General features: G+C 34.5%; 2 protein-coding genes and 1 long non-coding RNA gene across 3 annotated transcripts; all 3 read left to right on the top strand.

Moving 5' to 3' along the window:
• The first annotated feature begins 1575 nt into the window (after positions 1-1575).
• Positions 1576-3227, top strand: LOC116133845 (syntaxin-52-like). The gene is made up of 6 exons (XM_031419526.1): positions 1576-1804; positions 2071-2172; positions 2446-2510; positions 2829-2884; positions 2974-3003; positions 3102-3227. Exons 1-6 carry the CDS (start codon positions 1584-1586, stop codon positions 3225-3227), a joined length of 600 nt encoding a protein of 199 aa, XP_031275386.1. The 5' UTR covers positions 1576-1583.
• A 1011-nt stretch (positions 3228-4238) lies between these two features.
• Positions 4239-5039, top strand: LOC116133800. The gene is made up of 2 exons (XR_004128610.1): positions 4239-4433; positions 4663-5039. It is a non-coding gene; the product is annotated as an uncharacterized LOC116133800 (long non-coding RNA).
• A 4067-nt stretch (positions 5040-9106) lies between these two features.
• Positions 9107-16635, top strand: LOC116133864 (zeta-carotene desaturase, chloroplastic/chromoplastic). Its single transcript, XM_031419539.1, has 14 exons — positions 9107-9623; positions 10169-10293; positions 10585-10719; positions 10923-10995; positions 11111-11184; positions 12186-12290; positions 12503-12747; positions 12859-12946; positions 13159-13201; positions 13303-13459; positions 13609-13737; positions 13884-13956; positions 16030-16194; positions 16289-16635. The coding sequence occupies exons 1-14, from the start codon at positions 9494-9496 to the stop codon at positions 16442-16444; spliced, it is 1698 nt and encodes a 565-aa protein (XP_031275399.1). The 5' UTR covers positions 9107-9493; the 3' UTR covers positions 16445-16635.
• The last annotated feature ends 2939 nt before the right edge of the window (positions 16636-19574 follow it).

The raw sequence follows: 19574 nt of genomic DNA, 5'->3' as shown, positions 1-19574 counted from the left end.
TGGTGATCGATTGAATATTCGTTGTTAGAACAGCCGAAAATTAGTTAAGAACAAAAAACTCTAGTTTTACAGTGACTGACAATCGACGAGAAATCAAGTGTCGGAGTGAGAAAAATTTTGTAAAGAGGAGACTGAAGGTTCAAATGGTAGTGACGGAGAGAATTTTCGCTGTTGAAATCGACCAGAATTGGTTTTAGGCAATAACAAAATATTAACTTTTGAGTGGGAAAGTGGTATTTGGAAACTTTTTGAGTAGAAAAGTGTCAGTAAGGCAAAGCTTGGGTGGGAAAAAGTCATTTACTCTATCTTTTATCATAGATCTTATGTACGTATGATTAGTAAAATGGTATGATAATTTGATCCATCATTATCATTATCTTATCTCTTTAATTAATTAGAATTAAAACATTACCAATGTCAAATTGTTCCTCTTCCTCGTGTGAAAATCTGACCCACAATTTGTCTTTTAGGAAGCACTTAGCTGGAACATCAACATTAAATATCACGCCACAAAATCACATTAATTTATNACCCTCCGGCGGTGGTGGCTGGTTGTCCGTATTTGACATTGGGTTGGGGGTGTTTTTGTTAACTTTTAAGATTTTATTATAGGGGGTGTTTTGTAAATAAACAAATATAGGGGGTATTTTATTAATTTATAAATTCTACATCGTAATACCCGTCTAATTTAACTTTTTTTTAACTTTTTTCAGAAAACTTTTCCCAAAAACACCCAATTGTGAACCAAACGAAGCCATAGGCAAAATATCAATATTTACCCTTAATGTTTGCAAAACTAACAAGAACCCACTATTGTATATTTTATCAAACACTACCTTTAATGTTTTAAAACCTCATCAAAAACTACCTTACTAGTTACTACTCTACCTTTGGAAGAGAAAAGACCACATTACCCTATACCCTTTAGTTCTATTGAAAAAAATTAACTACTTATATAAGCATTCGGTCATGTCCTATCAATATTCATGAGATCAATGACAGGTTTAGAGGGATTAGTATGAAACTCATCCACTATTTTCAGAAAATATTAAATGCCCTTTATCAAGGGTTTTGTTGATAAATAATACTATATTTACAATTGAGTTATACAACTAAATAAAAAACAAAGGACAGAGTAATCATTTTACATAAATTTTGTGCAATTTTTGTCTAGTAGTATGACTCGGTTGTAAGCAAAATATTATTGTTTGTTGATAATTTTGTCAAGGGTAATTTTGATACTTTTAAATGAAGCAGATAAGTTAAATTTTAAGTTTTGAAATTATGAGGATAGATTTTTAGTCCTCTATTACTATTGACTATTAGCAATTTCAATGTAATAACAATAGGGTTGAGGGGTGTTAATGATAAATTTTTAAACTATGAGGAGAGGTTGAAAGCTCATCATTGACCTTACATTTTTGAAAACTTTAGGGGTAATCATGATATTTGTCCAAATGATATATAAAATTAATGCAGACTAATGCACCAAACCGGTTCTAAAAAACGGTCGTTTTCTGTTGCTGAGTTCTGAATACTTCCAAGCAAGAAAAAGAGAGTGTGTGATAGCTTGAGGGAGAGAGATGTCTAAGAATTTGGCCATAGATGCATGGGTAAGAGAAGCTCAAGAGGCAGTAAAGTTGGTGGAAGATATAGAAACAAGAGTCAAGAACAAGAGCTTAAAACAAGAAGAAAACCAACTGAGGCTTAGAGATGACATTGCTCGATCCAAGCTTTTTGAAGTTGGAGTGAAGCTTGACCGCCTCGAATCACTCCTTCACAACCCACCTTCTAAACCCATCTTGTATGTTCCTTATCTCTCCCATCTTGCTCTTGCTTTCAATTGATTTGTTGAATATTGCTGCATATAAAATTGTGTTACTTTAGCTTTGGCCTTGATTGGCTATTGATGATTGTGCTAGTTTATGTGATCAAAAGGTTATTGTTTTATGCATTTTAATCTGTCATTTAGATAGTGGTTTAAAAGGGTATTACATGAATCAGAAATTGGAGTGTTTTGTATTTGTATTGGTTATTGGATGTGTAATCTACAGCTGCAGTGCTTTGCAGAACCAATGAAGATTTGGAATATCGATGGAAGATGCTATCAGATATTCAATTGAGGACAAAGTCTCTAGCCCTCTGTCTCTATGCAATGCCATCCTCAAACAGGTTTCTGTGCAATGCATTCATCTTTTGTTACAGTAATTGGAATGAGAAATTGTATTATTCGATTCAAGGGGTGGAAATTTGGTGATCAAGGAACTCATGATTTATGCCAATTACTTAGATTCAGTATGATTAGTAATAATTATTTGATATTATGATTCAAATAGAAAAGAGACAAGATTAATGCCTTTCTTGCAACTATATTCTACTTTCCCAATATTGTTCTGGTATGTGAACTTTGATTGCTTTTAGAAAACTTAGTATTCTTGTATGCAGGTCAGAGGGCTTACCAGTTGCAGATACCAAAGAAACCAACAAAAAAGATGGCAGTTATGACCATGGTACAACTCTAAATTTTTGTGATAGCATATCAAAATTTTATAGTATAGAACTGGTATCCTGCTTCAGGATTGGAGACTTTCTGGTTAATACTTAAAGCTTATTCAAACTAATGCGTGAGAACAATGGAGAGAGTTAGAAATGCGTTAATAAGAGGACATAAATCTTGATTGAGCACCTATTCATGTTATGTTGCATGATCATAAACAATTAGTAATTTTTAACTTCTTGTAACATCCATAGACACCCATATTGTCACTTGGAAATGCCTCATTGAATGCTATTAGGAGCTGAATTTTAATTTTGGTTATGTGACGCAGATCAAAATAAGTCCTCTTTCGCCGAAAATGAACCAGAGCTGCTCAAACCTCTTGTTGTAAGTTTATATTACTGCTTATGATATCGAACTTGGAATTCAGCATATTAGGCATTTGACCATTTCACTAACGTATCTGCCTTGTGCAGTCGGATGATTCACCCCAGAGCGATATGCAGGTATGCAGTTTGATTTTAAGTGGACTATTTTATCACTGCAGCTGCCATTTCTTGACTATTCTAAATAACATTCATTTTTGTTTTGTGTGAATGACCAGATCACACATTGCAGTTCTTTCATTGATTCAATGCCTTTGTTTTGCAAGGTCTGCGGGATTATTTGCTCAATTCTTGGAGCAGTTGCATTTCTATTTGTCTTGGTTATCCTCTGTGCAGTTCTGTAAGCAGCATAGTCAGCCTATTGTTTAATTTCAAGATCTGGGAAGAGCTATTCTTCAGCATTTGGCATATCAGAAAAAGACCCAGAATTCTTTTATCTATCTTCCAACAGTTACTTCAATTAGAAATTAATTATAAGTAGGAAACATTGTATCATCATTACGAGTTGAGATTCGATCGTGAAGTCATTATACATTATTCCGAAGCCTCTTAGAAATCCCTTACTACATGTTATCAATATCATCCAATTTTGCAAAAAGTGATAATTGTAACCATTGTAATTTAAATGTTTTGAAGAAGTTCTACTGTTAATCTTTCCCCAGACTGAATACACAAGTAGAAGCAATTTGACTACAGGAAATGACTTCAAAAAGTTTTCAACTGATGTCTTCCTAAAACAAGCAAAAACTTCCAATAATTTTTTTCTTTTGTCATATGCTCTTGCATTGCATGTGAACTGAAAGCCTGAAATCACATGGTGAATAAAAGGCAAACCAGTGTTGAGTAAAATGTTAATTTTTACAGTGGGAGAAAATATCACCTCAGCAGTGAAGTTGGAGGACATAATTATGAACCAAATTTCTAGTTTCCTGATCGGTATAAATTTAACTTTTGGCCATATAGTAAGATTGGAACTTCACATTTCAAAACCAACAAAACCAAACTCAACTCTTGGGACCCTTACACCCTTCAATTGACATTGTACTCAGAAGAGATGGACCACAAAGCTAAAAGATATAATGTTGCTGTTGTTCATCTTTTGGCCATAAAATGCTGTAATGAATTACTGATACTGACCCTCCAATGATACAATTATACAATTGTTCAGGGTCCTGTGGCTTGAGGCGTAAAAGAGGAAATTGAGAGTGAAAAATATCAGTCATAACAGTACGTAGAGGTTTTGTTTTTGAATGGGGAGTGTTAAGTCCCTCTTGTCGAAAAGACATGGCACCAAAAACAAAAATAGTTTATGAGACCTTTAGCCTGAAAAGAGAATTGGAATGGTGCCAGAAATAGTAAATTATAATTCACCATTGTCTAAGCAAACCAACAATTTTTTCTCTCTCTTTATGAATTCCCCCTCTCTATATTTTTCCATTCATTCACCTAACAACATGTACTACTCTCATATCTCCAAATGAGGTGGCTGCAATCCCTCCTCTCTCCATGGAAGAAGCTCTGGTTTCGCAAGCATTCGCCTCAGAGAAAGAGTATTAATCTCACTCTTCATCCTTTAATGCCTGCATTCTTGTCTTCTGGTTTCTTGCTACTTGTTTACACATTACATATCACATACATTTTGTATACAAAAATTCTGCATTTTTTGCAGCACTTTGAATGCTGATTTTATTACCAATATATACAATGCAATCACAACTTCTTTCATCTTCTTCCTTTCTCACTTTTAAGCAAATCGGTTTTCTTTTCTGTGATTTTCAGATAGAGGGATATACATTTTGTATGAAGATGTGAAGTCTTGCCAATGTGAAGATGTGCATGTCCTCTGGTCCATTCTGGTGGAGTCCAATACATCCTCCATGTCATTACAACCTTAAGGCAAGATATTCACGACATTATCGGATCAGTAACAATTGTTTGATCATTACATATACATATATATGTTGAATAATACTGTTTAATGTATCAATTTAATAACGTTATCCGGTGATGATGTAATATAAACTTTTCGAGAATGATAGGTGGTTAGGAGATGAGAAATTTGCCAATTATGTACATAATATATAATATTGGCTAGTTCCTCTCTCTCTTGTAATTTGTAATTGTAGCTACAATGTTAAAAGATTATGAATCTCTCTTCTAGAATTGCCTTTGCTTTAAATTTTGTAGTAAGCTGGGTTGTCTGTTTCTTTGTAGTTGGTTGTAGTTGACTAACAAATATTCTTAGGTTGATTTAAAATTGATGGGAGAACTTACCTTTGAATGTGATTGTGTCTTCTTCAAAACATTTTTTAGGCTTCAATTTGATAGTGATGGTGGTCAATCTTCAATTCTAGATTAAGCAACAAAACATTCAGAGCTTTACCAAATAAATTTTCAAGTTTTACTCAAAATCCAAGCGATTAATCTAATAAAAGAACCGCCACTAGGTGGTCTAGTGGTAAAAGAGCAAAATGAGGTTTCATGAGTTCTTGAATTTGAATCTCTCAAGCACTAATAGGGGTGACTACTAAGGTTTTTATCCGGCCGACAGTTCCAAGACTGTGGAAGATTAGTTGAGGGACGTGCAAGCTAGTTCAGACACTTTTAATGATAAACAAAAAAATCTAATAAAAGAGGGATGTGAGACAAAATATATGAATTCAGATATCTTGATTTGACTCATATATAATATAAAAAATATCAAATTTGTCCTTTGAAAACGCGAAAAAAAAAAAAAATTCATCTTTTAAAAGTGAATTGTCTATGGAAGTTTAATGTAGAATACAATTTTTTTTTTTTTTTTTTTTTTGGGTTGTTTTGGTCATGACCATAAAGAAAAAATAATATGAAAATTTAGAGAGCAGTAGAAGTTGAACTTTTAGAGTTGAGCTAACACAATTTGGGCTTCCATAGTGGGCCTTTTGGGCCCAACTCGTTTTTAGCTTTACATGACCTATGGGAACAAGCTTGACAAAATTAGTTTGATAGAATAATGTTTATTTATTTAAATATTCTCTTTTCCTAATTATATATAATCATTTCAATTATTAAAACATACTCCTTTAATCGCCCTGTTTTGTTTAAATTATTATTTTAACAGTTTTTGTACTTGGGGGTTGATCAGGAAATTGATTTTGAATGAACAAATTGTAATATTTAATTAACAAAGTTGGCCACAATAGAAATGAATGAATAAGTTCCATTTAAGTCATCAAACTTAAAGGTAAACGATGACCGGGTGATTTGATGGTAAAAGAGTAAAATAAGGTTCTATAAGCTCCTGAATTTGAGTCTCTCCTAACATTACTAAGGATGATCACTATCCACTGGGTTCTTATCCGGCAGACGTTGTAGATTTTGGAGGATTAGTTGAGATTACGTAAGTTGATCTGAATACTCCCGATGATTTAAAAAAAAAAAAAAAAAAAGTGTTAAAGATCAACTAATGAAGGCCGAACGACATCTACCTACCCATAGTTTGCGATAACAACAAGTTGGTACCAAAAGGTTTAAAAATGACAATTACCCACTTTCTGTCCAACTCTGTTAATAAAATCTGTTTAGGAAGGGTAATATAGTGATTTATATCTATTAATTTTAAATTCATCAATAAATCCCTAAACTTTTTTTATCATATTTTTTATTTCATTTTCTCTTCTCTTCTATCTTTCTTCTCTCTCCCTTCTCTTTCTTTCTTTTTCTCCGTCTTTTGACTCTTTTCACCCTCCTCCCCTTCTCTTTTTCACTTTTTCTTATCCCTCTTTTCCCTTCTTCTCTTTCCTTTCTTTCCAGTTTCGTCTTTCCCTCCCCTTCTCTTTTTCCTTTCTTCCCCTCTTTCCCTTCTCTTTCTTTCTTTCTCTCCGTCTTTTCCCTCCTCCTTCTATTTTCTTCCTTTCTTCTCGGTCAGGACCTCCACCAGCTCCAACTCGCCACCAGACCACCAATACACCCATCCACCACCACCACAACCACCACTTTCAACACTTCCAGCCCACTGTTAAAAAGTTATAAATTTGAAAAAATTAAATTAAAAACTGAAGAGAAAAAGAACCAAATACAACCATCACCACCGCCACAACCCCCAAGTTTCAGACACTTCCAACCCAAACTATAAAAAATTATAAAATTTGAAAAAATTTAAAAACTGGAGGAAAAGACGGGTTTCTGCCTAGCGACCAAAGGGAAAAGAGGGAGAAGAAAAGTTAAAACAGAGAAGGGGAAGAGGGAAAAGACAGAGAAGACAAGGAAAAAAAAGAACGAGAGGAGGGAAAGATGGAGAAGAAAGGAAAGAGAAGAGAAGGGAAAAGAGGGAGAAAGAAAAGGAAAAAAAAGAGAAGGGGAGGAGGGAAAAGAGGGAGAACTGGAGAGAAGGGAAGAAAAGAGAAGGGAAAAGATGGAGAAGAAAAGTAAAAAAAAAGAGAAGAGGGAGGAGGGAAAGACGGAGGAAAAGAAAGAAGAGAAGGAGAGATGAAGAAGAAGATGAGAAAGAGGAGAAAAATGAAATAAAAAACTATAGGGATTATTGATATATTATTAAAGTTAATGGGTATAAAATTACTATATTGCCTCTTAAACAGATTTTATTAACAGAGATAGACAGAAAGTGGGTAATTGTCATTTTCAAACCTTTTGGGTATCAAATTATCGTTATGGAAAAACTATGGGTAGGTGCATGTCGTTCGGCCACGAATGAATAAGTCAAAATTAAAAATGAATTTTCAAAAATAAAATGAAGAAATGTGAATTAAAGGCAAGACCATCGGTGACTAGTCTTATGCCACGAATGAATAAGTCAAAATTAAAAATGAATTTTCAAAAATAAAATGAAGAAAAATGTGAATTAAAGGCAAGCCATCGGTGACTAGTACTTAGCAACACAAAAGCTGGTCACCAGGGATTGCCTTTATTTATTTATTTCCTATTTTAAGTTTGGATTTTAGAGTCCAGTGCTTTCACAAATTTTTGTAAGTTGTTTTCACTCCTAGTTGCTCATGTCACTAACCATAGTGAAGTCATCCCTTTGGATCATTGGGTGATAAGTTTGTGTTTGATACTGATTTTTTTGCGTTTCATGTAAGTGTCTTTCATCCTAAAACGTGTTTTTTGTTGTTCATGTCGTTATTACTGAAAGTTGTCACTTTGATACACAGTTGGTGAGCTGTTGATACTAATTGTGTCATCTATTCTACGTAGGTGTTTAATAACTGACTCAGGGTAAAACCTAACAAAGTAGTGGGTCTCGGGTTGATGGTTTGACCAATAGGTCAAACCGTGACGTTACATGTTAAGAGGTTGAAATCTAGCAAACAAACCCCTAAAAAATACACATCAGTTTCAATAGGTTTGAAATCTAGCGAACATATCATAAATGCAAATCGCACGGTCAAATGGTTGGTGGCAACGACACACTAAATGCAAATCTACTCATCATTTGAGCCATTTAGCAGCAAAAAAACACCACTGCCGCGTTGACAACCTAGGCCAAATAGGACATTCTTTCGGCATTGACAACACTCCCCTCAGCCTCCTAACCAAAACCATCTCACCCCCTATATTCGCCCGCAATTGCCGACAACAACCCTTTGTTTTGATCGTGCGACTTTTGCCTTTTCCGATCATTTCACTAACAGAAATCATCTTCGTCGCCACCTTTCAACTTGTCGACATTTCTCCCCAAAAACCAACAAACTTGCCATCTTTTGCTGTTGATCGCCGCCCTCCTCTCTAGGGTTTGCTTATTCAGATTATGAACTATTGAAATATTGAATTGACCTGGCTAAGGCCCTGGGTCGGTTAAACCGGCCAGGTTTTAAAACATAGATTCTATGTCTAAGTAAGTAGATTTTAATTGCTTTGACTGAATTTGCAGAATTACTTTTAGTCTTCATGTAAACATTCTTCATCTAAAACACACAATCATTATGAATTAAATCTCCCCCTCATTCGTGATATAAGATATCACATTATAAGTTTATAACAGTACCTTTTTAGTCAATATATACCAGGAGTGGCAACGATGAGAAGCATTTGTTTAGAAACAAAATTTGATGACATTAGAAGGAAACATTAATCACAACCGAGCATTTTCCGGTATGTAGTTGAAATCTTAAGAGGAAAAAACAAAAGCCACAGTTAGCAAGACCGATGGTCGGACTTAAACAATGAAAAAAAAAAAAAAAAAAAAAAAAACCATCGTGGTCCTTCTCCTACCTTAAGCACGCAATAGAAGTAGATAAGGATAGTTAAACATTCTTCAATGCCAACCCAAAATCCTCAGAATAATTCAACAGTAATCCACCCATTTCATTCAAACTCTCATTTAATTAATAATTTATCAAATTTTAGTTGGTCCATTATCGTTATTGTGCCTGTGCCATAGTCTTACAGTCTCTTACACTATACCAAAAACAAAACAAAAGCACTTGCCAACCGCACTTTCTAATTCCCACTAAGAGAATCTCTTACTTCTGTTACCTGACAAAACTCTCTTCCTTGGCATCTCCAACTCTTTAGATACCCTTTTCTTGGAGATTTTAGATTTTATAAGTATTTGTTGAATATACTGCTCTGGAACTTCAATTGGGAATCTTTGATTTTGTTCTTTCGAGTTATGGGTTCTTCAGTTCTCTTTCCTACTACTTCAGTTTCCGGGGTTAGATGGTCTGCAGCTCAGGTGAAGGGTTCAAGGCTCTGTGTCCGTTCATCTTTGGACACTGATGTTTCTGATATGAGTGTTAATGGTGAGTTTTTTTTATTTGGTTAGTTGTTATCAAGTTTTGATCTTTTGCCTTTTTTGGTTGCTGGGTATTCGTTTTATGTTGTTTTGTGGGACTTTTAGTGTTTAACTTCTGACCAAATTCGTGGCGAATTTGCTGTTCTTTTGGTTGAGTTAAAATTGAATTGGAGGGCGAGTTGTTTATTGATTTTTGTTATTGTATAGGAAAAATTAGAAATGTGGCTTTGGAGGGTTAATTAGGGGCGTACCTCACTTCTAGTGCATATCCAAATAGTGGAGGAGAATATTTGCTTGAAGATTTATCCTACGTAACTGAATTATATATCTAAAAACTTCCTAGTCCTAGAACTAATAGAAATAGTGAGAAGTGTAAAAATTTTGTTCAATTAGTTCAGTAAATTACATTTGCAGTTCTGCACAAACCAGAAGAAATAATGGCGGCTGCAGGTGGTGTTTTGTATTTACTAAAGATCAGAAACGCTTCATAGTTAAATTATGGGACATTATACTTTTCTGATCACTGTACATAATTGGTTGTATACTTGGCAGCTCCAAAGGGTTTATTTCCACCTGAACCTGAACATTACCGGGGACCGAAGCTTAAAGTGGCAATAATTGGAGCTGGGCTTGCAGGCATGTCTACAGCTGTGGAATTGCTGGATCAAGGCCACGAGGTTTTGCTCATCCTCCTTTTGGATCTTCTTGATGTTTACATTCATCTCTAGAGTAAATGTTTAAAAGAACATCTTGCTTTATGATTCAACCATTTGCATTCTTGCTCAATTCATATTTTAAAGTAATGGGGGTTTATAAAATTGATATTTTGAAGTACATAGCAGGAGCATTTTATGCTGTTGTCATTTTTATTAGAGCAATAATTGTTTATATTCACAAAATCCATTTCCTTTGGTTTCATGTCTTTTGCTGATTTTTGTTAAAATGAAATGGTTTATGGCTTTCTCCAGGTGGATATATATGAATCAAGGTCTTTCATTGGCGGTAAAGTGGGATCTTTTGTTGATAAACGTGGAAACCATATTGAAATGGGACTGCATGTTTTCTTTGGATGCTACAATAATCTTTTCCGTTTGATGAAAAAGGTGAGCTCGAATAGTTGTGGTTATATTACATTTGAATGATTATGGTTCTTGTATCTTTACGAACTAGTATCTCCTAATTGAGAAATACAGAGGCCAATTAGAGGATCTGGATTCTTGCTGTAATTGGGATCGGTATTCTGTATATCTGTTTGGATTTAATTATGTATTCCTTGTAAGACATAATTTTTCTTGTATCTCTATAGGTGGGTGCAGATAAAAATCTACTTGTGAAGGATCATACTCACACATTTGTGAACAAGGGCGGTGAAATTGGTGGTATGATTTGATGCTTGATTAAGATGTCACCTTCTCAAATTGGTTTATCTAGTGTCTTTTATATTAATAATTCGACCTTGGGTCCATTGTTTAGAAGTTTGACTTTCAACTGCAGAACTTGATTTTCGGTTTCCGGTGGGGGCTCCATTACACGGGATTAATGCATTTTTGACCACAAATCAGCTTAAGGTAGTGTTTGTGATTTATGTTCCATTCAGATTTGTGCATATATTTCCTTTCGCATTCTGGTAGTCCGCTGCTATAATAAAGCCGTATTCCTTCAACAATAATTAAATACTGGGCATCTGCATTTTGCGTACTGGTGCCCACTATATATACTTGTTGAGTTTATCATGCTGTGTAGTGTGCACCTTTGTCTTCCTTTGACACCAGTGACCTATTTGCCTTATTTACTCTCATCTTAGTTCTTCATTTGATGATGTAATTCAATCTATCTCTATAAGGAAATATAGGTGCACATTCTTTAATGAGAAATGATCCTGAGACTTTTATTCTATAATTTGAAGTTTCACATTTTTCGTATTTATATAATGTGTTTCCTATCACCAAGGTGAGGCTGATGGAGTGAAAGAGTCTAACTGCAGGTTTTTTTTTTTTTTTTCCTCTCTCTCATAAGCAATGGAAGTATAATAGGCATGCCACGCTCATTTCTAGAATTTGAATTGCTCCCTAAGAGTTTCTGTTTTTCGCAAAAGTCAGGAATAAATTTCTGAACACTACACCTATATGGCGTATAGTGCATTTAACTTTTATATTTCTAATATTTTTGCCTGATATATCTATTAGTAGCACGATGGCCACTTTCCTGTTTCTAGCATCACCTTAAGAATGCTGTTACTATTATCTTCATTATGTCTGCCATCCTCCGTATGACTCTTTCACTGCCTCTATTGTCTCAGTCGGCACATCTTCCATTGTTATTGATTCTATTTCTGCTTCACCATCTAATGTCATTGCAAGACATGCTTTCTTATTTTTTACGTACACTGTATTTTACGCTGCTCACAGACATAATTTTTGCTTCATGTAAAATGCAAATGGAAAATAGAACAATAGTTCTTTCCCCCTTATGATTTCATTCGATAAGCTGAATGACTTCATTCCTAAGCTTCAGTCTCCATTGGGATTCTCTTATAATGTATTTTCTCTCATTCATTGTTCAAGTGCAGACTTATGATAAAGCAAGAAACGCTCTGGCTCTTGCTCTAAGTCCAGTTGTGAAGGCGCTTATAAGTCCAGATGGAGCAATGAAGGACATACGAGATTTGGATAGTGTAAGAATGTATTTTAATTCCTGTTGTCTTCTCAAAGAGTAGCTTTTTTATTTTTTTTTTTCTTGAGAGAACTGTTAGCTCTTCTTGTTAATTCCACCTTTCAATAACATGATTTCATGTCTTGTTTGGCCTGTACTTAATACAACTTTGTTTTTGGAGAAAAGCTCTTTTGTTATTGCATTTACTTAAAAAATTTCATTTACTTCTTACAGATAAGCTTCTCTGATTGGTTTTTGTCCAAAGGTGGCACACGCACGAGTATCCAGAGAATGTGGGATCCTGTTGCTTATGCCCTTGGATTTATTGACTGTGATAACATCAGTGCTCGCTGTATGCTCACTATATTCTCGTTGTTTGCCACTAAGACTGAAGCTTCCCTACTGCGCATGCTTAAGGGTTCTCCAGATGTTTACTTGAGTGGTCCCATTAGAAAGTATATCACAGATAAAGGGGGCAGGTATGTTTGTAAGTAAAGGTTCGCACATTTGGTGGTTTACCATTTGTTATCTCCTATGATCAATTGATTTGTTTTTCCTTTCTCCCTTGGAATCTTCTTGTGCTTGAACAGGTTCCATCTTAGATGGGGATGCAGAGAAGTACTTTATGATAAATCTGCTGATGGACAAATATATGTCAAAGGACTTTCCATATCTAAAGTAATTTGCTTCTCTTGTTCTCTAGTTGCTAGTTTGATGGTAAAAGCTGAGCAATGATTTATGCATCTTGTATCTAGTGTTTCCTAAGATTGAGCTTATCAAGCAAGCACAAAGTTTGTTAATCATTGCTTAGATAATCTATAGAGAGGTGTCCATGGATTTCGAGTTTCTTCCTCAAGGCTTATGTCTTGAAACTTTTCATTTCATTTCAGGCCACTAACAAGAAAACTGTAAAAGCTGATGCATATGTTGCAGGTTAGTGGTTAAATCCTCCTCATTTATGTCTCTCATATCTTTTTCCCCTTTTCAGTGTAAGTGAATGATTTCTAATTATTCTACTTTACATTTGATGGCAGCATGTGATGTCCCTGGAATTAAAAGATTACTTCCATCCTCGTGGAGGGAGATGAAATTTTTTGATAATATTTATGAATTAGTTGGAGTGCCTGTTGTCACAGTGCAACTTAGATACAATGGCTGGGTTACTGAGCTGCAGGATTTAGAACGATCAAGGTGATTCTCTATTCTATAGTGACGTTACCAGCTTGTAACCACAATATTTTCTTTTCGGCCTTCGAAAATCTTGATTTGGTTTCAATTCTTGATATTAATGAATTTAAGCGTTGCCCATTTCCTCATGAATCCTATTTTTACACTGTTAGGCAGCTGAGGCAAGCTGCAGGGCTAGATAACCTTCTTTATACTCCAGATGCAGATTTCTCTTGCTTTGCAGACTTAGCACTTACATCTCCAGAAGACTACTACATTGAGGGACAAGGATCCTTACTCCAGTAAGGAAAAAGTTCTGATTATGGTCATGATTACTAAAATATATTGAGTGCATGTTATCCATATTTTCTATCATTTTGTCAAGTGTCTAATTTTACATGTATTTCTGCATTTTGTATTCCGTTACAAAAATTATTTTACTTTTCAGGTGTGTTTTGACACCAGGCGACCCTTACATGCCCTTAACCAACGATAAAATCATAGAGAGAGTAGCAAAGCAGGTCGGTAGCTTCTAAGGGGTACCTTCATTTCTTGTCATAGTTATTAGAGTATTCTTCTTTGCATATTTTGCAGTCATCAGTACTTAAGTCCTTTATGTTTGTGTACTTCAATCATTCTCATTTACTTGTTACACTGCTTTGAGCTATTTTAGTCTGAAGATAATTATGCAACTTTCTGCTCCAGCTGACATATTCATGGATTGCTATTTTTATCAGGTTTTAACATTATTTCCATCATCCCAAGGTTTAGAACTTATATGGTCATCTGTTGTCAAAATTGGTCAATCTTTATACCGTGAGGGGCCTGGTAAAGATCCATTCAGACCTGATCAAAGGACACCTGTGAANAGCAAAGCTCTTTTGTTATTGCATTTACTTAAAAAATTTCATTTACTTCTTACAGATAAGCTTCTCTGATTGGTTTTTGTCCAAAGGTGGCACACGCACGAGTATCCAGAGAATGTGGGATCCTGTTGCTTATGCCCTTGGATTTATTGACTGTGATAACATCAGTGCTCGCTGTATGCTCACTATATTCTCGTTGTTTGCCACTAAGACTGAAGCTTCCCTACTGCGCATGCTTAAGGGTTCTCCAGATGTTTACTTGAGTGGTCCCATTAGAAAGTATATCACAGATAAAGGGGGCAGGTATGTTTGTAAGTAAAGGTTCGCACATTTGGTGGTTTACCATTTGTTATCTCCTATGATCAATTGATTTGTTTTTCCTTTCTCCCTTGGAATCTTCTTGTGCTTGAACAGGTTCCATCTTAGATGGGGATGCAGAGAAGTACTTTATGATAAATCTGCTGATGGACAAATATATGTCAAAGGACTTTCCATATCTAAAGTAATTTGCTTCTCTTGTTCTCTAGTTGCTAGTTTGATGGTAAAAGCTGAGCAATGATTTATGCATCTTGTATCTAGTGTTTCCTAAGATTGAGCTTATCAAGCAAGCACAAAGTTTGTTAATCATTGCTTAGATAATCTATAGAGAGGTGTCCATGGATTTCGAGTTTCTTCCTCAAGGCTTATGTCTTGAAACTTTTCATTTCATTTCAGGCCACTAACAAGAAAACTGTAAAAGCTGATGCATATGTTGCAGGTTAGTGGTTAAATCCTCCTCATTTATGTCTCTCATATCTTTTTCCCCTTTTCAGTGTAAGTGAATGATTTCTAATTATTCTACTTTACATTTGATGGCAGCATGTGATGTCCCTGGAATTAAAAGATTACTTCCATCCTCGTGGAGGGAAATGAAATTTTTTGATAATATTTATGAATTAGTTGGAGTGCCTGTTGTCACAGTGCAACTTAGATACAATGGCTGGGTTACTGAGCTGCAGGATTTAGAACGTTCAAGGTGATTCTCTATTCTATATTGAGGTTACCAGCATGTAACCACAATATTTTCTTTTCGGCCTTCGAAAATCTTGATTTGGCTTCAATTCTTGATATTAATGAATTTAAGCGTTGTCCATTTCCTCATGAATCCTATTTTTACACTGTTAGGCAGCTGAGGCAAGCTGCAGGGCTAGATAACCTTCTTTATACTCCAGATGCAGATTTCTCTTGCTTTGCAGACTTAGCACTTACATCTCCAGAAGACTACTACATTGAGGGACAAGGATCCATACTCCAGTAAGGAAAAAGTTCTGATTATGGTCATGATTACTAAAATATATTGAGTGCATGTTATCCATATTTTCTATCATTTTGTCAAGTGTCTAATTTTACATGTATTTCTGCATTTTGTATTCCGTTACAAAAATTATTTTACTTTTCAGGTGTGTTTTGACACCAGGCGACCCTTACATGCCCTTAACCAACGATAAAATCATAGAGAGAGTAGCAAAGCAGGTCGGTAGCTTCTAAGGGGTACCTTCATTTCTTGTCATAGTTATTAGAGTATTCTTCTTTGCATATTTTGCAGTCATCAGTACTTAAGTCCTTTATGTTTGTGTACTTCAATCATTCTCATTTACTTGTTACACTGCTTTGAGCTATTTTAGTCTGAAGATAATTATGCAACTTTCTGCTCCAGCTGACATATTCATGGATTGATAATTTTATCAGGTTTTAACATTATTTCCATCATCCCAAGGTTTAGAACTTATATGGTCATCTGTTGTCAAAATTGGTCAATCTTTATACCGTGAGGGGCCTGGTAAAGATCCATTCAGACCTGATCAAAAGACACCTGTGAAGAACTTCTTCCTTGCTGGCTCGTATACTAAACAGGTGATACATACTTTCTAAAATATGTTCCTTGGGTTTTATTACGATTTATCAAATTGGAAGTGATAAAGAGTTTCAAATGGTTTCACTTTCACAGGATTACATAGATAGTATGGAAGGAGCAACTTTGTCAGGCAGACAAGCGTCAGCCTTTATATGCAATGCCGGGGAAGAATTAGTGACTTTGCGGAAGAAGCTGACTGGCATTGAATCTCAAGAACAAATCGTATCGGATGAGCTAAGTCTTGTTTGATACATCAAATTCATTATTGAAAGCGTTTATGGTGCAAACCACCTCAAATACAGGAAGCTAGTTGATGTATGTAATTTGGATTAAGGTAATATAAAATGAATGACATTTTTCTGAAAATAAACGAAAGTTTCAGATGTATTACAGCCACATTTAGTGAGCATGCTTATAGAATGAATTTAGCATGCACATATTCATGAAGAACATATACTTTTGGATCTAAAAGTAAAACTAACTACCTTAATTAATTACGTAAAACATAAATATATAATTCAGGAACAGATTAAGAAAGATCAGAAGTTTCTTTCTCAATGTTTGAATATTATAAGAAAATACATAAATGAACAATAAAGTAGCATTTGAATATTTTACGTAAAGATGGTTAAGAAACAGGAATTGAAATTAGAAATGAACAGTATCATAAAATCATTTTTATTTTAGTTTACTCCAGTATCTTTAAGTAAGTATATAGGCATTGATTTTAATCTCAATGTATATAGATATAGTTTATTTAATAAGTAAAGTGTGTCATCTATGTATAGAGATATCATTCAAAATTTATGTCATGTATAATTGAACCGCTAAAAGATATACATAATATTCAAGCAACCACCAGAATGCAGCTATGACCATGAATAGTTCTCACGTTCTTGTGATCATGCATGCTGTATGCAAATAAAAACGTAAATTGCAGAAAAAAGAACTCTTCTGGGAATTTTGTCTTTGTGGGAATCATGAAAGGAAGTATTGTATTTGCTGCAAAATGCGAACATTTTGCTGGATTGGACCCTAAAAAACAGAAATAAATAAACCAAAAAAAGAAAATTCCTGTGTAAATGCAATTGGAGAAGAGGAGCATGGATGGAGATACAATAATGTATAGTTCTGGGGCAAATGAGAGGATTTTGATGATAGTTCTGGAGAGTAAAAATACACATGATCACACTGAAATCTCATACAGTTAAGTTAAAACTGATCTAAATTAAGTGGTGGCCAGTGAATCTAATATCAATATCATTTTGGAGAATTTTAAGTGCAGCTTTTTGCAAAAGTTAGTATTACCAACCAGCTCCACGAGCAACAAAATGAAATTGTCTGCAGCATATCATTCAAAACAATAGCAGCAAGCGCAAACAAATCTGACGACAACAGAGCAGGAAAAACTGCACAGAAATAGCAAACTATGACATAGCTAACATCATAGCATTGCAAAGTTCAAATAACAAGCCTCAGCACTTCATATGCAACGCCGGGAAAGGTTTGCAGAAGAAGCTATTTAACTGACATTGAATCCCAGGAACAAATCATAGTTCCTTATAGATACAGTCATATTTCTTATATTTAATATTTTAAATACGAAAATTTAAGTATTTAACTATTAAATTAAGTTGAACATTCATTAGCCGTTTACATCCCATGGTTGTGTCCGCCTGAGAGAGAAGAAAAAACTTTGTACACGTTTTATTCACATCAGTGAAGTCTAAACTCTATAATTACCCGTTTTCTTTTGCACCACCTATCACAGTCGAAAGTCATTCTGGATACGGAGCTTCGCTCATGAAATCAAGGGCTAACGATTTTTTACTCCATCATTGAACAAATCCTATAATAGTTTGGCATCGGAGTTTTATTTTTATTTTTTTATTTTAATTACCTCCAATATCATACAAAGTTGACTGTTATAATAAAAATCAACATAAAANAGCTATTTAACTGACATTGAATCCCAGGAACAAATCATAGTTCCTTATAGATACAATCATATTTCTTATATTTAATATTTTAAATACGAAAATTTAAGTATTTAACTATTAAATTAAGTTGAACATTCATTAGCCGTTTACATCCCATGGTTGTGTCCGCCTGAGAGAGAAGAAAAAACTTTGTACACGTTTTATTCACATCAGTGAAGTCTAAACTCTATAATTACCCGTTTTCTTTTGCACCACCTATCACAGTCGAAAGTCATTCTGGATACGGAGCTTCGCTCATGAAATCAAGGGCTAACGATTTTTTACTCCATCATTGAACAAATCCTATAATAGTTTGGCATCGGAGTTTTATTTTTATTTTTTTATTTTAATTACCTCCAATATCATACAAAGTTGACTGTTATAATAAAAATCAACATAAAAGAATAATAGGTAAAATGTATGAACTGCATCTTTGGATTATGCCAGTATATACAACGACATTTGTTTTGTATGGATATCTATCATGCCAAATAGATGGCGTGTGGATAGTATGTCAAAAAGAAATGTAAAAAGCATTGATAGAAAATTCAACCCATATAAGAAAAAGAATGAAGGGTGCATGATATGAACTGCCAGTGACTTGAATCTCTATATCGTTCTTTTAGTCTTTTATCAGTCTAGTTAATTTTTTTTTTTTTTTTTTTTTTTTTTTTAGGAATATGAGGTATCCAAGCCTACATTGGGCTTGCCTAATCCCCAGGGCCACACACAAAACATCTTATAAACCCAATAGACTAAAGATAATTGCACAAATGTGATAGACGTCTTGCTCAATGAATTAATGCAATTGCACAAATGTGGTAGGTAGGTATCTTTCCTGCAACTCAAACCCTACAAGCCCAATGGAAGAACACAAGACCCCTTGAGTATAACTAAGTTATTGCCCCTGGGTATAACTAACCCCAGTGACTAAAGAGTTTGTCATCCATCCACAAGGGGGTTATAGTTAGGGGTGAGCGGCTTCGGGTACTTTGTATTTTTCGGGAGAATCAGAATCGAAACCACACAGTGCAAGTTCTTAAATTCAAGGAACTGGAATGTAAAATGCCGATTCTGGTTCCTTTCTCGGTTACCCTATAAAAAAATTAATTACCCCCCCGATTAGTTTAAAAAATGACAAATATACCTTAAAAGTTTACAAATACACCCCTAAGAAATTTTGATTACTCATTCATTTGTGTTCAATGTGAATCATAAATCCTCTAATCTCTAGGCAATACTTGAATTCAATCAATTCATCACAATTCACTTGAAATTCCTCAATCAAAACCAAAACACAAACAATTAATTAAATTAATTGAACAATCATACTGTAAATCTATAATTTAATATTATAATTAATTAAATTTCTAATCATTTAATTAAGTAATGTACTAATG

This window comes from Pistacia vera, unplaced genomic scaffold (assembly GCF_008641045.1).
Source record: "Pistacia vera cultivar Batoury unplaced genomic scaffold, PisVer_v2 Contig276, whole genome shotgun sequence".
NCBI lineage: Eukaryota > Viridiplantae > Streptophyta > Magnoliopsida > Sapindales > Anacardiaceae > Pistacia > Pistacia vera.
The sequence above is the reverse complement of the archived record's forward strand: the minus strand, read 5'-3'. Positions and strand labels throughout refer to the sequence as shown.